This window comes from Mixophyes fleayi, chromosome 9 (assembly GCF_038048845.1).
Source record: "Mixophyes fleayi isolate aMixFle1 chromosome 9, aMixFle1.hap1, whole genome shotgun sequence".
NCBI classification, from domain to species: Eukaryota; Metazoa; Chordata; class Amphibia; order Anura; family Limnodynastidae; genus Mixophyes; species Mixophyes fleayi.
Genome location: NC_134410.1, coordinates 5,381,795 through 5,404,306, shown reverse-complemented (window position 1 = coordinate 5,404,306; position 22,512 = coordinate 5,381,795). Strand labels below are relative to the sequence as shown.

General features: G+C 38.8%; 1 protein-coding gene across 1 annotated transcript in view; it reads right to left on the bottom strand.

Annotated features, from left to right (window-relative positions):
• Positions 1–22,512, bottom strand: part of PCDH11X (protocadherin 11 X-linked) — an 875,653-nt gene that overhangs the window by 414,811 nt on the left and 438,330 nt on the right. The window contains exon 4 of the mRNA XM_075186234.1: positions 6,159–6,230. Within this exon, the coding sequence (XP_075042335.1) occupies positions 6,159–6,230 (72 nt within the window). The remainder of the gene's footprint in view (positions 1–6,158; positions 6,231–22,512) is intronic.

Here is a 22,512-nt window from a genome sequence, read left to right as displayed (position 1 = left end):
TGAAACAGTGCACAGAGAAGATACAATCATTATCAGGGCGATTTGAAAAAGGAGCTAAATAATCATCATTTATTTATATAGCGCCACAAATTCCGCAGCGCTGTACAGAGATTTCATTCACATCAGTCCCTGCCCCATTGGGGCTTACAGTCTAAATTCCCTATCATACACACAGACCAAGAGAAAGAGACTAGGGTCAATTTGATAGCAGCCAATTAATGTACTAGTATGATTTTGGAGCGTGGGAAGAAACCGGAGCACCCGGAGGAAACCCACGCAAACACGGGGAGAACATACAAACTTCTCACAGATAAGACCATGGTCAGGAATTGAACTCATGACCCCAGTGCTGTGAGGCAGAAGTGCTAACCACTAATCCGCCGTGCTGGCTATCTTGTGATAAGGTATGTGATTGGCTAACTGAACTTTTGTCCAATCATTGCCAACATAACCAACATCGGCTATTTATAACACAATCTCAATGAGCAGTCGCCCACCTCTACAAATATCCCTGCCTGCAATCAAAGAAAGCCATTTGTTTTTTTGCTAGGAAGGTAAAGATACTCGTCAAATGACATTACTTTAAGTTAGTGGTCGATGGTTCTAATACTGACAGATTTTACAAGCTGTTTGAGTACATTTTTATATGCAATTACAGATGGAGAAGACTTTTTTGTACTTTCTGCAACTGGTGCATGTCCCTGAATGTAGCAGATAATCCGCCACTGTAAACCTAGGAGAATCTATTTGGTGTTATTTGGGGAATGGAGTGAGTTAAGAGGTAAAATGAACATGGCTTCACATCTATATGCTTTAAACATGTCATAAGTAGAACCAAATATATCGAAACAAACCACTAGAAAGACTGGATATTTTATAATACGAAACATGCACCTCAGCTGGTAAATATCACTGGAAGCAAATAATTATTCTTTCCAAATCACAATACAATTATACTTGGATGGTGCTGAAAGTGTGTATGAGACTATTCTTCATCTTTGTGAAAATGACAAAACACGAGACCATTAAACTCAAGTCCCTGAAAGAAGCTCTCAAACACGACATATACAAATGAACACTAAGGGCTTAGGGAGCTAGGTACCCTTTTATCAGTCATGTTATTCAAGGAATGTACCTTAAAACGCCGCTCAAGCCTGCAGCTGGCGCCTGGTATAGGGCGAGAAAGTCTATTCTGCAATGTAATTAGCGGACAGGCATCACAGTGTTCTGCATGCAGTAAGTGCTGTGTCTGGGGCTGTAGTTATGTTTTATTACATCATGTTTTGTCTCTGTTAATCTTCACAATGTTCTATCAGGGATGTAACAGTGAAGAAATCTCACTGCAACCAGACCTCTGACAACCGCAGTATCTTTCCAAGTCTTCAGTCATGTTTTGGAGAAAAGAAAGCCCAGGGTAGAATCATCTCTTCTGCATGTCAGGAAGTAAATCCGCTGCATCCTGTGTGCAATGCTGAATTACTGCGAGTGTCTGTGTGTTCGTGTTACATTATGTCTGGGTGTAGAGAGAGGAGACTGAATAGCCACAGAACCACATTTTCCACAGTACAGTATCCTACCTCCCAGTAATTAGAGTATGGACAATGTGCGTACATCACCGCTAAGCAGCAATGGCAAGCAAAATAAGTGGTCATGGTCACGTAACATTAGGGCTCTTTGCATGCCCTTGGGCTGTGCCCAGCACTCAAAATGCTTGGCCGCCCCCTGCACCCTTGCCTCCGTCAAAAGCACCCCTACAATGCCTGTGGGCACATGCCACTGATACGCACACTTTGAAATAGTGGGGCAGGATTCTCAATTGTCTCTGAATTTGGACAAAAGTCCTGCATCATATGGCAGCCCCATCAAATCAGGACAGTCCTGCCTAAATGAGGACGGTTGGAAAGTCCATGTTTGTCCTCACTAGAGGGCCTCTGAAAAGGTGGGCGTAACAGAGTCATGGCCACACCCCCAGACGGCTGGAGGTGTGGCCGCTAGACTACCCATCACATACCTCCCCCAACATTCCCAGCAGTGGGACAAACATCACACCAGACAAATTCTAATTATCCCTGAATCTCATCCCTTCTCTGTCTCAGCGCATTCAAAATTTTAGCAATTTACTTTATCTTTTCACTGTCGAGAAGTAAATATATATATTTATCTCATCATCAGCTATTTATATAGCGCAACTAATTCCACAGCGTTGTACAGAGAACTCACTCACATCAGTCCCTACCCCATAAGAGCTTACAGTCTAAATTCCCTAACATACACACACACACAGACAGACAGACTAAGGTCAATTTGTTAGCAGCCAATTAACCTACCAGTATGTTTTTGGAGTGTGGGAGGAAACAGAAGCACCCGGAGGAAACCCACACAAACACGGGGAAAACATACAAACTCCACACAGATAAGGCCATGGTCGGGAATTGATTTCATGACCCCAGTGCTGTGAGGTAGAAGTGTGTATATATATATATATTATATATCACTAAGTTAGTAGATATCTGGCGTTAAACTGGAACTGTAAGAGGCAGTGAGCTGACTGCATATTTCTGTGGTCTGTCTTAGGATCCTGATGCTAATCCTGACTCCCGAGACAGACTTATGCTCTCTCTTTATTTGATGATGTAAGTAATTATTCTGCCGTAAAATCACTGTGGTCTCAGTGCAGAGAGTTCTGTTCTGGAATGATGAGGGAATATCACAGCGATAATGGAATATAGAACAATGCATTAACCCCTTGCTGACTGTGTGACCTGGAATCACTCTGTGCCAAAAACGAAGGCTTTTTTTCCCCCCAGAACATAGTCATAGAAACACGTTCCCAGTAACAGCGACACATGAAGTAACAAAGTAACTATTTTACTGTAATCTAAACAGGTTGGATGAACTCTTTCACATATAGATTTGCATTTCGCACACAATCCTGCATCAGTGTTGGAGGAAACCCACATCACTGCTCTGTGCCGTTGGGGGTCCCCGGTTCTACGAGTGGACAGTGCGGATAAGCAACGCTTTTCTCCTTAAATATTATGTGCCGCTGTGCACATTTTAATTATCTGTTTGTTTACTGCCTATTTGGAAGAGCAGGAAATGAAGATGGAATTTAAAATAGTACAGCGACAAGTGTCAATGACACCCTAAAAACAAGCTGACCGCTCAACGTCACCATTCCCGTGACTTAGCCCAGTGTGCTTGCAATCCTTTTGTCACCACATCAATAAAGTGCTGAGGGGATTTCCAACCTTAACGATAATGATGCCATTAATGATCACGCCTTTATGATGATGTAATAATTTGAATAATAATAATTAGGCAACTAGTTCCAGACCTAGATCATATAAAACAATCACGTTAGCATTTAATAACTAATACCTGGAGATCAGCTGGAGAAACTCAGGATGTCTATTTGTTTATTTTTGGTGAACCCCCGACCCCCTCACCTTCAACTCCAGCATAGGTCCCCTGTGGCACGCAGCGTAATTGTGGTACATGCGCTCACGCTTCTGCCAGTAGCCTACGCTCCCGCAGGCTGTCCAAAACCACCGCTCAGTGGAAGGCTCAGTGGGTACGATGACTGAAGCAGCTCTTACAATTCACCTGAGCGACGACCTGCCATAAGCAGATTTTACTTTAAGATTTCCCCAGGCTGAAATACTTGGAGACGCATTGGTACAGTCAGTGGCAGCAGATGGGGCACCAAAGCCACACTTTAACTAAATTACCTAAAAATAGGGATCGCAGATCCCTATGGAAGAAGACAGTGACAGAGGAATGTTTTTTTCCCCAATACTTGCTGGACCTTCAGTGCTACCGTTTTTTTTATTTTTTTATTTGTGGCTCATTAATGGCTGGGTGGCTAAAACCGTGTGAATATTGGCTCTGCATTCCTCCATAGGGATCTGTGATCCCTATTTGTAACTTCCATTCAAGAGCACATGAATAAGCCTATTTGTACTTGGCCTATGGGGGGTATTCAATTGTTAGTGAGTTGGTTTTTTTTCCCGCCGCGTGAACAAAAAAAAAATCTCCGTTTTGAGTTAGCGCAGCGGGAAAACTCATGCAATTCAATTGAAAAAGAGGGAACGCTGCCCCCGCGTGTTAAAAATTGTGTTTGCCAGATTTTAGGGGAGTTTTAACACGGTCATGTATAACACAAAAAAAAGGTTTTGCATACATTTCCATACATTAGATTGCATTACACATTGATAATATCTACATTACAGTACTTTCTTTAGTATATTTTTTAATTGAACTATTTTTTACCATACAATCATCTATACCATATCATAACACATTACTACATTCATATTTGTACCAAAAACATACATAAATATAATTAGTGATTTCAATTTTTTTATTTCATTATTTTTTCACAAGAAAATCAACTTACACAAGTTAGATATTAGTGATAAACATAAGTTTATTTTTTTTTCCACATTTTTACATGATTTCAAATACTTTTCAGAGGTTTTTTATTTTTAACACACCCCAAGGAGGTGCGAGATAAAACAGCATATTTTCCTGTTCTACCCGCCGCGTTAAAAAACAATTGAACAGCTTTTAACACGGCTGCCTCTCGTACACCCTATACTTTCAATAGACCTTCTACTGGAGCGCGAGAGGACTGTATGAGGCAAAGAAACGTAGCGTTAAAAATGGAATTGAATCGCGGGTAAAGTTAACCCGCTCAAAAATTATAAAAAAACAGCGTTAAAATGACTTAACACTGTCAAAAAAAACAAACCCCTATGAGTCTTTCCACTGGAGTACAAACAAGGCCAATCCCATCCCAAAACCTGTCCAACTACATGTGCTCTATTCAAGCAACAGAGTTAAACATGGAACAACAATGATCCATATTTCAGAAGGTCTTAAACTGCTACTAAATGTTACAATAAACAGTCAAGTACAACACATTCAACATAAAATAGTGATAATAAACAGTACTACATAGTTAGGAATAGCCAGCAGTCAACTGGTTAATAATATATAGTTAAATAAAGACCTACGCACAAAACACATATGAGAAATATTTCCCAGTTTTGCATGAGGATCTAAATCTCTTGACCCAGCAGAACAAGGATATGTATATATAAATATATTTTTCTACATCACTGTATACAACTAGTATGACTCTGGTAGGAATGTGCTGTGTCTAGATAATCATTGATTGTTATTTAGTAAATAAAAACCCTCAATATCCTGTTATATTTCATTTCTATTGGCTGATTGCACAACAAAATTCACCAGACATTGTAACAACTTGTACCCAAGAGGTATATAATTTGCTTTGTCTAGCACAGTAATTTCAGAATCATGATCATAAAACAATCTCTCCCAAGATAAACCGTCCATAGACCACAGCATGGCTAATGAAAGATTTTCAATAACCAAACATAAGTCAAACAACAGCGCACAGCTAATTTAGCTTTCCATTGCCAGAATGGCCTAATCAGTTATGCTGCTTCTTGATTACATTTCTTTTTTGTCCATCGATAGAGCAAATTATATCTTGTTCAATCAAACAAACATTCTCTGAGAAAATGAACTTTTCGGGGACTGTATCATCAGAGAAAAGGATGTAATAAGAACGAAGAAGACTGTTGCCTTCAAGCGATAGTATCAAGTCTAGAAACAGACAGCAACAGACGTATCATTCTAAAGGAGAACTCCACCTTTATCCCATTTGTTTTAAGGTTATTCTTCTAGGCATTGAATATATATTATGGTTACTAGATAGACCTACTTCCCCGGTAGGTAACTTTGTGTACCTACAACAGTTCCTGGATTTTCTAATGACTTGTGATGTATGGGATGAACAAGTTAGGGTGGCAGATGTTGGCAAGTCACTGGCTGAAGTACCTAACACAATACTGAATTCTGTGATGTTAAGGCTGTTAAATTCTGTGAAGGTAGAGAAGGGTTAACGTGTTGACCTACTCTCTTGTTGAGTGAACCGGCTTCCCCTGGTAATCAGAGGAAGACAGGCAGGCAATGCAGCTACTATTGGTAGCTGTAACTCTCAAATATAAGGAGGGAGGTTGAACATTCAAAAGAGCAATATTTAGCAAAATCACTTTGATGAAGGTGAAGTTCTCTTTTAAATTTAACGCTAAACCATCATTTGCAAAAAAAAAAATTTTTTTTACCGGTGGTTGAATCCATGTCTCCAGATTTGATTCTTTCAGAGGAGATTGAAGTTTTCCAACGTCTTTTCCATGCTGAAAAATAATACAAAGTAAACATGAGATGGATAAACACATAGAGAATCATATTTGTGTTATACCAAATAAATACAGGGCGAGCTCTACGAATTAAGAAAGCAGGAACAAAATTGTATTGACAGGCTTATTCTAGCTTTTCATTGGGTGCAAGATTTAGCATTTTTTGCCAATGAAAATTTGGCCTCCAATGTTCACAGTTCTACCCCAATCCCCCTACAGGGATATGAAACGATAATCATTGTCTCAGCTCTATTCATAGACTAAATTTCAGTTTAAATTTAAAAATAAAGTTGCCAAATATATGTGTGCTACATGACAAACAAGCCAGTATTTTCTTTATGTGAAAAATAATAAACTGATTTGCACCCCTTGCATTGCAACATGGTTTGTCCAGGATCAAATCTACTCCATTTTTTGTGTGCTTTACTCTCTTTAATGACTCAGACCCTACATTTTTGTATAATTAGCATTTATATTAATAATTAGACGATCCTTTCCACTTGTACCTCTTGCCACCAACTTTCCGAGCTTGTACGTGTGAGTAAAGACATTTGCCTGTGTCATCCAGCATACAAATGATTACTTGGCTGATGAATAAAGCGAGTGCTCATTAGGAAAAGTTGTCTGTGGTAACATTTACTGACAAGAGAATGCAAGTAATGAATTGCAGTTCCCTCCCACAGCAAATGTGTTGCAGATGCCCCTAGAGAATTGGGGCTTTGAAATGAATGATTATTCCACCAGCGAAATAAGAAAGTTAATACTGCGTCCTACACTTAGAGAGTAGCACACTATTACCAACTGATAAAACAATCTCTGGAGTATTATATTGCAACAAGAAAAGCACACTTCATTAACGCTAGTTCCATCAATTGATTAAATGTGTGTTCATCATTTTAGGTTTCACACAGTCTGTCTCGAGTCACTAGAAAGCCTTAAAAGTGCCAACTCAGGAAGATCAAATTATGTGGTCTGTCTGAGTGGAAGGGTTTCTAAGGATATGACTGTCAAGTTATAAGAGATAAAAATAAGTGCAAAACAAACTGAAAAAGTAGAGAGTGTCTACAGTATATTCCACGGATGTAACACTCTTTACTTTTAGTTATAAAAAAAATGTGGTTATACTTTATAATAATACAGTAATGCCAATATTATACAGATTATGTTAATCATCATCAATTTATATAGCGCCGCCAATTTCGCAGCGCGGTACAGAGAATATTTGTCATTCGCATCTGGGAAAAATTAGTTCTATAATCAGTGAGTTATGATGTCACACCTTCCTTAGTCATTACAGTCATGTTAAACGGAATACCATACTGTACATTATAAGGAGTATATAAGTCAGTTTGCAGTCCCCTGTCCTGTACATGGTCATGGAACTCAATGGGGATTTCAGATTCGCATCGGGGGTCAATTATCCAAAACATAGTCAATAGAGGTCAGGCCACAACCCATCAATTGTAATGTTTTCCTGAGGAATAGTTATCATTCAATTCAGGATTAAGTCTAATGAGCTATGTGGGCTAACGTAGGCAGTTTTATTTTCTTTATTTTACATCTGTGACTTCTAATATCTAAATAATCTGGTAGGGGACACATTGTGTCCTAAATATATTTCATCAACTCCATGTAATGTTCCCCAGTAGTCGTCATCTGACTATGGTTGGCTGTTGTACACAATCCAACATAATTTGTTATTGTGTTTTCTCTATATGAACCCAATATCTTGTTATTCATGCCCTTAGATGAAACAAAAACCAGACAAAGGTCCCATAAAATCCAGGACAGTTACTGATGTCAGATTCAATATGTAACTACCTAGTGATACATAAATACTGAATGTCCTTTCAGTAACAGAGCAGGAAACGTCATATATTCAGGTCCGGTAATAGCTGTAGGTGACCCTAGGCTGTTACCTAGGGCGCCAATGATTCAGGGCCTAAAATACTGAATCCAGTGTTTTTAATACCCCCAAATGGAGCACTGGTCTCTGACATAAAGAAGAAACAGCCAAAATCTTTAATTTGGAAAGTCCCCTGTTGCACACGAATTAACAGCAGGGGGTAAATGTATCAAGCTGAGAGTTTTCCGGCAGGTTTAAAAAGTGGTGATGTTGCCTATAGCAACCAATCAGATTCTAGCTGTCATTTACTAGAATGTACTAAATACATGATAGATAGAATCTGATCAGTTTTTCAAACCCGCCGAAAAACTCTCAGCTTTATACATTTACCCCCAGAAGTGTGGATACCTTCCTAGAACTGTTTTATCTTTTTTGAGACCTAAATATATTCTACATTTATCACATAATATACACACAGGCAGTATTTACGTATCCTATATACACACAAACATTTGGCCTGGTTTAGAATTTGATGTACGTCCATTCTTCAGGCGTATATATAATGTACTGTGCATGCATATCAAAGTGTGGTCATATCTACATATCTTAGACTTGTAGCCTCTTACCCCTGGAGAAATGGAACAAGGGTGGACAAGGTGAAGCGGAATATCATTATCATCATCATTTATTTATATAGCGCCACTAATTCCATAGCGCTGTACATAGAACTCACTCACATCAGTCCCTGCCCCATTGGAGCTTACAGTCTAAATTCCCTAACACACACACACACAGACAGAGAGAGAGAGAAAGAGAGACTAGGGTCAATTTTAATAACAGCCAATTAACCTACTAGTATGTTTTTTGGGGTGTGGGAGAAAACCAGAGCACCCGCAGGAAACCCACGCAAACACAGAGAGAACATACAAACTCCACACAGATAAGGCCATGGTCGGGAATTGAACTCATGATCCCAGTGCTGTGAGGCAGAAGTGCTAACCACTTAGCCACCATGCTGCCCTAATATAATACAATATAATATATATAATATAATATAATATTAATATATTAATGACAAAACATTAAAAAAAAAGGTTTGTTTCATTTTGCCCCCCAGAGAACACATTTATTAGCATGTTCTTATTGTCTACTGTACATAAAATGTATTTTTACAGTTGCTCCACATTCCAATCATGTTCTAGCTGTATACACAACAATCATCACCATCAGTCTGTACTCACACCTGACCTGTAGCTGCTGCAAATGATAAGACTACAAATCACTGTGTACCTTTGAGACACCCAAAGTTTGAATCAGACACTGCTGCGTGTGCTCGAGCTTAGCACACCCCTTACTGTACATTGACAACGTGTATACGCCCATTTCCCGCTCCGTACCTTAAATCGTAAGTGTCCTTTGCGCTCGAAAAATAATTTGGATAATGCTGCGTTCTGTGGCTTATGGTCCAGTCCTGCGCGTGTGCTGTGTAAGTCTGCACATTATATGCTAAGTTACGCTCCTTTATGTATCAGGCCCTATATACATACTGTATATAAACACACTCACATATATATATATATATGTCGTAGAGTGATAGAGAAGCGATAGATACTCGATAGATTGATATGAAATAGATGGATAGATAGATAGAAACACAATAGATAGATAGATATAAGATACATAGACAGACAGATAGATATATAGATAGATAGATAGATAGATAGATACACAATAGATAGATACATAGATAGATAGATACATAGATAGAGATACGCAATAGATAGATACATAGATAGATAGATATAAGATACATAGACAGACAGACAGATAGATAGATAGATAGATAGATAGATAGATAGATAGAGATACACAATAGATAGATAGATAGATATGAGATACATAGACAGATAGATAGATAGATAGATAGATATGAGATACATAGACAGACAGATAGATAGATAGATAGATAGATAGATATGAGATACATAGACAGACAGATAGATAGATAGATAGATAGATAGATATGAGATACATAGACAGACAGATAGATAGATAGATAGATAGATAGATAGATAGATAGATAGATAGATAGATAGATAGATAGATAATATTCAATGTCACTCCTAGGTCACCTTAGTACAGCTCTATGTAGTTACAGGTATAGCATCAAGGTTACATTTACATAATGTATCGAGTGGGAAGACATCAGAGAGTGGCTTAATGTTTTCATATATCTCACTGAGAGCCCATAATACTCTTTACATGTTTCATTTTAATAATAAATTTTCATGTGCTTAGAAATCCTCAGGGCTGCTTGGTCAGCTCTTTTCCATAAGTAGTCGGGCAGGGATTCCGTCAGCAGAATTACCAGGGCTGCTTTGCTGGGGGTCTTAGGCGGGATTGCTCTAAAGGCTTCTTCTCTTTATTCTGGAGTACAAAATAATTATTCAGATATTCTGTACGACTCCCTTAAAATTTATTATTAAAATCTCCCACTTTGTTAGTAAGTAGCAACAGAACGGTGACAGTTATAATAAGCATGTATCACAGGGTACAAAATATATATATATATATATATATATATATATATATATATATATATATATATATATATATATATATATATATATATATATATTATTACTAGACAAGTAATAGTATTAAATAGCAATAATATGCATGGAATTACTTTACTCTTTTTTACTTCTCTGCATGTTGCCATGTTAGGAGGGAGGAGTTTCTCTAACAGACACAGAGTGACTGACGGTTTTGCAGTCTTGCTCCTCAGAAGTGCATTGTGTGGAGTACCAGCTATATAAGAAGAGCACAAAGGTCAGCAGTCTCATCTTTGTGAGCTGTATTAAGTACCATAGGGGCACTGTCCTAAAGTTACAGGGCTTCAGCTGTCTAATGTGTGTACTGGGGTAATATTTTATTAATTTATTTTGAAAGGGCAGCAGTTAATGTCAGGGTAACACTTAACAGAGAACTGTACCTTCACTTTTCATATCTAAAAAATTAAATTTTTAAGCTTACGATCCTACAACAGTGCAAGTAGCCAAAGCATCCAAACATGGTCACCTTTACGTGCGCTAACTTACAAATCCATGCACAATTTGTGAATACACATGCTAGACTAGATTGCACAGATTAAGTTGCATTCTGTTGCAATTTTACTGTATCTTAACATTTTGCTTTATTTGCAGCAATTGGAAATAAAAGTAACTGAGACCTAGGAGAATACTACTTTGTGGTACATTTCGTAATTGTGCAGCATTGTTGACTTTGTAATATTAAATGTGTCAAAAATACTTGAGAGTTTTGAAAATATTCCAGAAAGAAGTACTTCCAGATCACACTTTGTGCCACCAATCAAGCTGGATTCTATTAGAAAACATAAAAGTAAAATTAAATATGACTTTACTCTCAGACAATCTGTTGCAGTGTAAGTGGAAAGCAGGAAATTACATTTTAATACAAGTAATCCTAAAGCAATAGACTGTAGGCCAAAACATACAGTGGCGCACGCAGGGGGGTTTCTGGTTCTCCAGAAACCCCTCCCCTCCGCGAACCAACGGTACTATACAGCAGCCGCGGCCCTGTCAAAGAAGCGTCCGCGGCAGTGCTGTATTGTTGTATAATACAGCACTGCCGCGGATGCTTCTTGACAGCGCCCCGGCTGCTGTAGAATTCAGACTCGCCAAAATGGAGCTGCTGCGCTCTCTCTCGCTCTATTTTTTTTGGGGGGGGGGCGGAAACCCCCCCTTCTAAATCCTGCGTTCGCCCCTGCCCTAGTACATGAGACTCCGATCTCTAAACGGTTACATGCTATAGAAAATATGCCCAAAAACAACACAACTGTTCTAGTCAGGTGTATTCTACTAATCTATACTACAATTGCTTCTAAAATTCATGAAAACAAGACACAGTTTATCTCTATATACAAATAAGAGAAGTGTGTTTGTTTCTTTGTTTGTTGGCGGATATCTTCCGCAGGTCTCAAGGTAAAGCTGCCAAATCTTAGATAGTTATTTAGCATTGAAAAAGTAACCTATTAGAGCACATAGTGACAACGCGACAAAACGACAGAAGGACAAATATTGAAGACATCATTTTTTGGTTGTAAAGAATTGTTTGACTGCGGAAGGAAACTTCGCCACAACACGACATAACGACAACGCGACAAAGCAACAAATCCTATTTTCTAAATAACCTTTTTGGTCTCTTTACCAAATCATTTGCTAACATATAAAAACTGCGGCACATTACAAATCGGACCGCGCAGGGCCGGGTGACCCTGCTTGTATTCTATAACAGACGAGCTCCCGTGTACTGTAGATGATTCTATTCCCTTTGAAGGAATTGATCGGGAAATTTTGATGGTTGTTTGTTTTAATCACACAACGATAACTTAAGTTAAAGATGCTTTATATGTGGATCCTTTTTTGTTTTCTTATCCCTAATTTAGCCCTTTAATTTTTCATGGTAATGGTAATATGACAACAGAATCCATTTAAGAAATAAATGTATCAACATAAATGCTCTCCACAGCAGAGTCTCCGTCCCATCCAGGAGTCATTAGTTTTACAAGGTAATAAATATAATGGTTATGAAGCGCTGATCACAGGGAAGAAAAAAAAAATCATCCGTTTCCTTTGGTTAAAGACCTGTATTTACAATGCAAGAAGGACACCGCGTAGACTGTCACAAATGGACCAGCGCGTAGAACATATGATGTGACTGGATAGTTAAAAAGAAGGACAGATTTAAGAGTTCAGCAGCCAAGTTATGGGTTATACCCCACGGCATCCCAGTTGCGAGCAGGAGCGATGAGCACACACACAGTGATCACTATGAATATTGACAATTTCCATGCCTCCATGTAGCCCCAGACATGCAACAAGCGTGAACTATGTCGAATCTAAATCAGATTGTTCACCTGTAAGTGTCAGTTTATCAGTTATGAGCTCATCAACCGGAAATAATTAAATACATTGCAAGTTCTGCGTGTACAATTAGCTCTGCTTTATTAGTTACAAGTACACATCTATATAGTATACAACCACGTATTACAGAAAACTACGCCCCAAAAGGTTTTAAAAACTCATGCTTCCCCTACACAGATCTTGCTACATTCTCACATATTCACACAGGAATTCTCCCCAAGGGGGAGTTGGTTTATCTCCTGTCCGCCATATCCAAGGTCATTAGCATAGTTTTGTGCAAACAATGAATAACTCCTACAAGCTAGCAGTATCTAATCTGTCTTTAAGCTATAAGAGAACAAAATGGTAATAAGATGGCGTCAGCTTAGCAAAATCAAATTTCTCAACTAATTATGGTCAAATTGACAAACAATATGGCTACGTGTATGTGCACCTTAACAGGTTCAAGATGGGAAGAAATGAAAACATTTTACAAATCCATTGCACCTTGCTTTTTTTTTTTTGCGCAATACCTTCTTGACAGGTGGGTACCAGGCACACTTAATAAAAGTTAAGTCCTATTGTGACCCCCCCCCCCCCTTTCATTGGGAGCCGGTCCACTATTCTTAAATGTACCATGTATGAATTGTGGCATTGTATGTTTTAGATTGAATTATGCTTCTAGTGACCGTCTAAGAGGTCCCCCAGGGTCTTCTACCGAACATTACACTTCTTGCCCCCTTTGCCCCATGTGTATAAGATCCCTGTCTGCAAGGTGCACTAACCCCAACAAATGTCACATTCGGAAGCACAAAACACCCCCCAGATTTTTACTAAGGGTTTTAATTCAAGATATATCAACGATAAACTAATCTAAATCCATTGTTCCACCTATCTTCTTTCTACATAGTTAGGAACCTAATCTCCAGACACAGAAGAGACAGCCCAGCAGGGGAGTAGTCAGAGACCCGGCCCAACAGTCAGAACCCCTAAGTTAAGGGCATCCAATGCCTTTGGAACTAGCCCCCCGCCCCCTTCCCGCATGCCCAAGCTTCCATGAGAGAAACGGGGTAGTTACAAAGATAGCAACAGGAGAGATAAAGGATAATGGAAATGGTACTAGTTCCCAATTGACTATCTCTGTTGATCAAGTACTTGGGAAGCAACTATTGCTATTGGATTCCAAAGTTCCAAGGAAAAGGTATTTGTACCGCTGTGGGCCTGCCAAAAGCAGGATGACACCTGCAGTGGACCACGGCAGTAGTTACAGAGGAGAGAACTGAACAAGTTGCATCAAGGAGCGGCTCCTTTACTTAAGACCCTGTAGTCGGCTCTTGTATTTTTTCTGTGTTTTCTCCCTGTGTCCACTGTACGATCCATCTGTTTGTTAATACTCGTTAAGCTGTTTTGTGGTATTAAAAGACTCATGTTATTAAACATTGCCTAGGTGTTAATATTTACCCATGTAACAGTACTAAGGATAAAGTGGGAGATTAGCCCAATAAGTGTCGTATTGATACCAAGTCTTTTCCTGTTGGTGAGGGACATAGAGCAATTAGCTCAAGTCCACCCTGGTATTGTGACAATATGTTTGATACATCTGTTGTTTTATCAACGTAAATAAAAGCCACCCCCATCTAGAAGGGCAAAGCTTGCTCCCCTGGTTAACTACCATCCAGGAATATTTATATAGCATTGGATCAAAGTGTGGAATCTTAAATGTAATGTATCAAAAGGTAAAATTAATGCATCGGGCACACACATTGAAATTGGCAACATATAAAATTATTTTTCCTCTGCAGTTGTGGTTGGACCGCAAACAGCAAAAGAGGTTATAGTAACTATATATAAATAATAATAATAATAATAATAATAATAATAGAATAATTCAAAAAAAGATGACAATGATATGGCTATTGTTAAGACTTGAATAAAAGCACTCGAAAATTGTCAGACTAAATAGACCTGTAGGTTCTTTTCTGCCCTTGAACACTATGTTTCTATTTTTTGAATTGTCCAATTCTATGTGCTAATAATGACAGAACGTTGCTATTACTTTAGCGGTAATGCTGTGGTTTGTACTGTTAAATGGAAATAACGGATTATCCTGAAAAACCTGGAGTGGAATTCTAACGCTCTTCACTTATTTCAGAATCTGCGTCAGTGTTCTGCCCAAGATTTTCTTTTTCTTTTTTTTCCATATAACAAAATTAAACTCTTCCTTTTGTTGTAGATCTTGTAATTATTTGTCACAACCTGCAGTGAGCTGGCTGGCTCGATCCACGCAATAAAAGCCGTTGATGGTAAAATAAAGTTAATGGAGAGTAGAGGTTACCGGGTCAGGGGCGTTAAAAGGTGTCCCAGTGGGTGTTATTGATTCTGGAAAACTGAGCTCTGAGAGGCCTGGGGGGGATAAGAGCTCATTTTTTTCACTATCATTATGAAATGACATTTTTGTGCTACTGTTGATGTTTGTGCTCAGAGAGAGGACGGCATCTAGGGTACACCGTACAGGTTATATGTAGTAACACAAGCCAGAGATAATACTTCAGTCACCCTTGTAATGTAGGACGTGGTTACAAAAGGACTGCAGGACTGGCATATATAATTGTGTAATATACGGAGCGATGTAGCAAAAGTTATAAACTCTACTGTACTACCGTAATAAATGTTTACACTCCCTATAACATTATATACTAACCTGAAAGGACAAACTTAATAACAAACTATTTGCACAGATTGTGTCACTAGCATGCTATATAATGATTATCATCTACTGCAGGAAGTGGTTCCCAGGTCACACAGGGACTTATTTAGTATTCTTTATTTACATAGCGTCATCATGCTCTCCAGCGTTGTACATAGAATACGGAATCAGTCACTTCAATCCCACCCATCGGCGCTTCCAGTTTAAATTCCGTACTACAAACACAAAGATCCGTTTTTGTCAACAGCCAATTAACCTACCAGTATGTTTATTTTGGTGTGTGGGAGGAAACCAGTTCACACGGGGGAAACCCACGCAAACACAGGGAGAGCCAACGGCCTGACCTGCTATCAAGCTGTTGCGTTTTTGCCAACATCCTAAAAACTGGAGGACCAACATCGCATTTTAGAAGGAACGACCTTCTTATTTCTGTCTTCGACAGCTAATCTACAGCCATAATATGAGAAAAGGGCTAAGTGAAGAAATGTAAAAAAAACTTCATACATATCCAAAGTGGTTTGATCCCTTCAAACTTCATTGGGGAATGTCGACGCAGTCACAAGATGACATGTCAAGGCCATAAGAGGTCATCTGAGGTCATTGTCCTGACTGATCTTACAAAACATACCCAATTATCATCATATCTATTTCATTTGGAACTACAGCGACCATCGTATTAGCTTATGGGCCATACGTGCAGAGAGATTGGTCGATATCGACTGCGACATTACAGAGAGTTAGACCAGTATAAGGCTGTGTGTACCTATATTAACTGAACAAAGGCTCATAAAAAAAACTATATATGCAGACACTTAACTGTTTTAATCCACATAACTGGTTAGCAAATCATACCGCCAATTTTCTCCAACATTTTTCCCAATGATTGCACCCCCCCAAAAAATTAGATTTTATTTTTTTTCTCTATAAAATGCATTAATGTGCATTCATGCTAAAAAAAATGCAAGCATGCAAGTAAACAAGACTGCCCTTTATAATAATACATAACAGAGAGAGCATTCAGCATGGTTGGGAAGGATATTATGTTTTAACTTGTTTATTATAGTTATTGCCCATGGACGAAACAATGTTTATGCCATCAGAACCCAACAGTTCTCAACTATAAGAAATCTTTGCAAAAAGTTTTTATAGAAGTGTTGTACGAAACTATGATTTTATTCTCCATCCAATTGCTTTTTGCTATGATATCAAATCTTACAGAGACACCTAAATCTAGCAGTGGAGCTGTGGTTACAGACAATTATCTGCTGCTATCGCTTATTATCACTAGAATATCTTGCCTATTTGCAATAATGTCCCACAGGTGAAACGCGATTGTCAAAACCATTCCTGCAAAATGGTCACAGCAACACATTTTAGTGCTATTATCAGCCAGCCGTATGGGCACACGCTGCACAAAGTGTGAATAATAATTAAAACAAAGACTTCAAAACGAGCACAAATCACGAAGCTCATTATAACATAGTACACTTAGTAATGGTTAATTCCTTTTTGTTGCCTTATACTATACTAAGAGAAAACTTATACATTTCTAAAACTAAACTAGGACACAAGACCTAAATAATGTTTGCGAATACTGAGAACAATCTACACTGTGCTGTCCTTCCACACTCCCATACAACCATCTCTTGCAGAAAGCTCAGCCAATAACAATGTCCTTTAATGAACTTCAGCCAACAAGGGTAGAAATCTATAAACATGCAAAAGAGAAAAGAAAGGGGCCCCAGGATAGCGCAGTCCTGAAAACACTCTAAAATGAGGTTAAAAAATATATATTATATAAATGTATACAGTACATAAATATAAAAGTTTATGGTAGCATTTCATAGAGTTTATCACCAGTAAATGATTGCTGTATTCCACCAGGATCATTACTGGTTCCTGTATAGTGTTTACCGAACTTGCTATACTTCCTGGCTCAGTCCAAGGTACGTCCCCAGTTTTGCCCTATGCGTTTCATCGCTTCACTGGCTTTGGCATGTTTGTGAATAGTTAAAGTCATGCAAAAGTGTTGATTTTCCTTGCCCATATGCCAGAGGTGCACATACACACGGAAATGACTACATTGGATGAGATCCAGATTGTTGGCGCTCAGCTGACCACCTGCCATCACTTGTGCCTTGTTAGCGCTAGAAGATGACAGCACACCAACCACATTGGCCAACACATCCGAAAGTTGCAAAGCGGTTATTATAGAATGTTGGGGTTGTTTTGGAACCAGACATTCCGTGACATTGTACCAATTGCCAATGACGTTGCAGATATCGTACTGGATGAAGCTGGCGTTAGATGCTATAACAGTTCTGTTACATGGATATAATGTATCTAATGCAGACATGTAACCCTAGCTGTGGTCCCATCCAAAGGCACTGAAATGGACAAATCTGCGTGGGTCAGTTTACCTTTAAATGGGAAAACAAATGTATTGCTCCTATATGCGGCTTTTGTCATCCTACACACATTTGTCCTTTATTGTCACAATCAGAATAAGCTTAAAAGAGCCAAAAAAAAAAAAAAAAGATGTTTATCGAAGTTGGACTCGGCCCTGGCAGATGGTTCCATACTGGATTGGAAACTTTTAGCATAATCTTCATTTTAAGAGTTTTAGGGACACTTATCCCTCTTCTAATGCCTTGCTCTTTTGCTCGGGTGATTTTGGCAAATTATAGATCAGGTTTTTAGAAAACTACTTCCACGAACGCAGGCTCCTTAAATCCCAGCTAAACGGAGGAAGAAGATTACATGTTATTATGATGTTGCTCAGCAGGATTTTTTCAGCAAACATAATGATGCAAGGACGGGGATAAAACTATCATTCTGTGCAAACAGGTCAGCACGGAAGAACAATACTTTTCACGCAGCTTCACTAAACCCTTCGCCATACATGTTTCTGTCCTTTTCATACTAATGCTTTTGTAGAGAAATCCTGAGTAGACTTTCGATCCATTTGCAAGGTGTGATAGAAAAATAAATAGATACAACAGATCGTTAAAGGACCTTGATACTCACCACTGCTCAAATCAAATACTGACTTCGCCGCATTTAACTTTATATTTATTTTGAAATGAAGTTTTGATTCTCATTTCATTTTAATAGCTGGGGAAAGAAAAGGTCTTCAGGAAACGCAGCACAGGGAGATATCTTTTATGTTGTTCTGTACTGGACAACTGTTTGAGAAGGGGGTTAATTGTTAGAGATGAACAAAATTGTGACAAACTTTGCCGGACTCTAATATCGTGGAACAGGAAAGTACTATTAATATAATCTTTGAGTATTTGAGTGACTTTTTTTTTCTTCTCAATTAATTGGAATCAGTAGTCTATGAAAAGAGGTGGTCAATTCCTTCTGCTGTTTGGTGCAGTTTGGGTAGGACTGGGAACAAAAATGTGACATTTCACAGCCAAACGTGGAATGCAAAGAATATACTGAAGAGCAAGTTTTGAAAATCTTGTTTGGTAATGAGGGCCATCTTAACAGCTTTATGGGCCCCCAGGCAAAGCAGTGCACTGGGGCCCCTACTTACACAACCACTCACAAGTATGCACTTTGCATGCCCAGAAGATCTTTCCATACTCCCCATATATCCACATCAGCTGCTTTTGCTCCTCTCTCTGTCTCCCCAATTTCACACTGTGCCCCCCCCCATTATGCTGCTTTTGGTACCCTCCTGTTTCCCCAATTTCACACTCCCCCCTTCACTTACCTTTCTATTGCTTGCTTTCTTCTGAATTTTTCTCTAGAGATGCTCACTGTCCCCCATGAACCGGTTTTGGTTTTGGATCTGGATTATCTTCATATTTTGGTTTTGGATTTTTTGCTAAAATCATATAATTTTGCTCTTTTTTTGTTCCTACATTATTATTAACATCAATAACACTAATTTCAAGTCATTTGCAGTCAATTTTGACCACCTCACAGATCACAATATTATTATCATACACTTTTGGACAAATACTGCAGTGACCTGGCTGGATGGTAAGCAACAGAGCAATGACTCAAACACACGGCAGTTTCCAGCACATCTAGGACACATTGGCACACAGCAGTGGCAGAAAAAATAAATGGGGGTCCAACCGTCCTTCCCACCCTCCGTGATGTTGGATCTTTAAAAGGAATTCAAAACTCGCAAGATCCGAGATGTTTTGCCTCATTTTCAATTCCGAGGGAGCGCGACAGTTCGGGTGTGTTCGGTTCTCGAGGAACCGAGCCTGAGCATCTCTACTTCTCCCCTGTTTCTTCTTCTGTCTTTACTCATCACCGCTGCAGTTCCTCTCTCTGCGCTCAGACAATGCCAGGCGTGATGACATCATGCCTGGCATTCAGTGTGAGTGCAGCAGAGAGAAGCGGAGGAGAGAGGGAGCCGGATGCAGCAGGGATGAGGGAGGGAGCTGGATCGCTGTCGCGAAGGTGATTAAAAAAATCTTCTTTCTTCTGGGCTCTGTCTATGGGGCCCTCTATGCCCATAGGGCCCCCGGGCAATTGCCCAGCAAGCCTATGTGGAAAGACGGCCCTGTTGGTAACAAAGTATGAAATTCAATACAAAGGATAGTTAAGTACAGTTCATTGGCGTAAACGTATCAAACATTCTAAAAAGAAAAATTCTAAGTGTTGTTCATAGTGATTCTAGCTATCATTTATCTAGTACATTCCAGAAAATTATAGGTAGAACCTGTTTGGTTGCTATGGGCAACAACTCCACTTTTCCTTTTAAGAAGTTTTGATACATCTCCCCCAGATGTTAACTTCCCAGCTATCAATTAAGACTCAAACTAGTGCATCGGTCAGAGGAAGCTGTTTTTGTATTGAACTCTAAAATGACAACAGCCTCTTCCTAAGAGATAGAAGAGCCAACTAGAGGATAAGTTATATTGAACATATTCTATCTATCTATCTAATAAAATAGATATTAAAATAGATATTATAATTGATCTACACGTGGGGCTGGCAACTTATAAATAGTGAATACAAGTTACATTTTTAATTGTGATTAATAAAACCTTGTGTTGAGATGTTACAAACGCATACATTTTAGAAAGGCCAATTTTGCACAGATGAGACAGGAAAAGTATATGAACAAATATTTTGCTGAAGATTGTAACAAAAAGATGATACAATTGGAACGTATTCAGATTAGGCTAAAGATATTAGTGAGGGCATACCTCACAACTGTCCTGATTTCAGAGGAACAGTCCCGAATTTAGAGTTCTGTCCTGCTGTCCGGCTCAGGGACTGGTTTGTCCCACGGGTGAGAATGTTGATGGAAGAGAGAAATGCAATGGGCATCCTAGCGCTTTGCCAGATAATATTTGTGTTACCTATACATTAAATGGGATACAATTGAGGATATCGGGGCTGAAAATGGATCCCGATACATTAGTAGATAAGCTTAGTAGCCTGACCTCAGGCAGCAAAATCCTGGCATGTATAGTTCACAAGACTCAAATTAAATTGGGCCATTTTACAAACCACTTGTTAGACAGCATACTGGATAGAGGGTGCAATTTAAGATACCTGCGTGTGAAAATAACACAGAAGAACTTGCGAGTCTTCGAAGACGTACTTCCTTATTAATCACATGCATAGAGGGGTGAAATTATAATGAAACGCTTGGCAAACTTTTCCTTTAGTAAAAAAAAGCACATTATAGGTAACCTAATTAACATCTATAAATGTATTCAAGGACGATAGAGAGATCTGTATGAGAAGATTTGTACACCCAGGACTGTATAGGTGACAAGAGGGCATGGACTCCGACGGAAAGGAACCTTTTTTTTCCCTACCAAAATAGAAAGGGATTTTTCACGGTGAGTGTAGTTAGACAGTGGAAATGACAGTTAAATTGAGGTATTAATGGAGAGAATTACTAGATGGATATAAAAATGGATTGCTTGACTATCTTACTAGGAATTTTATCAATAACTATAATGAGCACATTGAGCAGTTAAGATGATTGACCCGGGGAATTAATCGGATTTTCACCGGTGGGGTCAGGACGAATTTTTTTTTTTGTTCCTCTCTCTGGATCAGCACTTCTAGAATTTATAAAAGGTTGAACGTGAGGGACTTGTTACTAAGTAATGAAGCTGGACACTTACAGTAAGAGGGGTCTGTGTAGGACATTCTCACTTATTTGCTTTCCAGTTTTGAGATATTTTTGGGTACTAGGATCAAATAATAAAAAAAAAATATCTTTACGTAAGTTCACATATTGATTTACATTACATAAAGTTCCAGCTGATTTATTTAATGGAAGAGCTATGGTTACATTTTAAACTGTATACGATAAGGAAGAAATGTTTTGATGAAAGTTCTATCACCATTTATTACATGCTTTAATAATAATCTTCATTTTAACGTGAAAGTTTTTTTTTTATAAATGCTGTTTTGTTATCAGAGTGACAATTGTTTCCCCGGTCTCCAACTTGTCACAGCGCGTCCAAGTGACGCGAGTGAGAAGAAGTCTTCTGGAAAGCAGCCTAAGGACGGACAAGTCAAGTTCTGTTTTGAGCGTTTTATGGGGGAAGGGAAGGGGGTCTTGGGGACAATACAAAATTAAACGTCAGTGCTTCAACAGGTTCCAAAGGTAAAATACAATACATTGAGTTGCAAAGCTTTGTCCTAATTACTGTCTTGTTTCATCAGGGCTTTTAGACATCAAAATACACTGGTTCTAGTTTGTTGACAAGCGAGGAAGTGAGCGTGTATAATGGACACCCGTGGCCCCATTTCCTGTACCTGACATTTTTTGTAATAAAGATGGATTTATAAAGAATATATTACAAA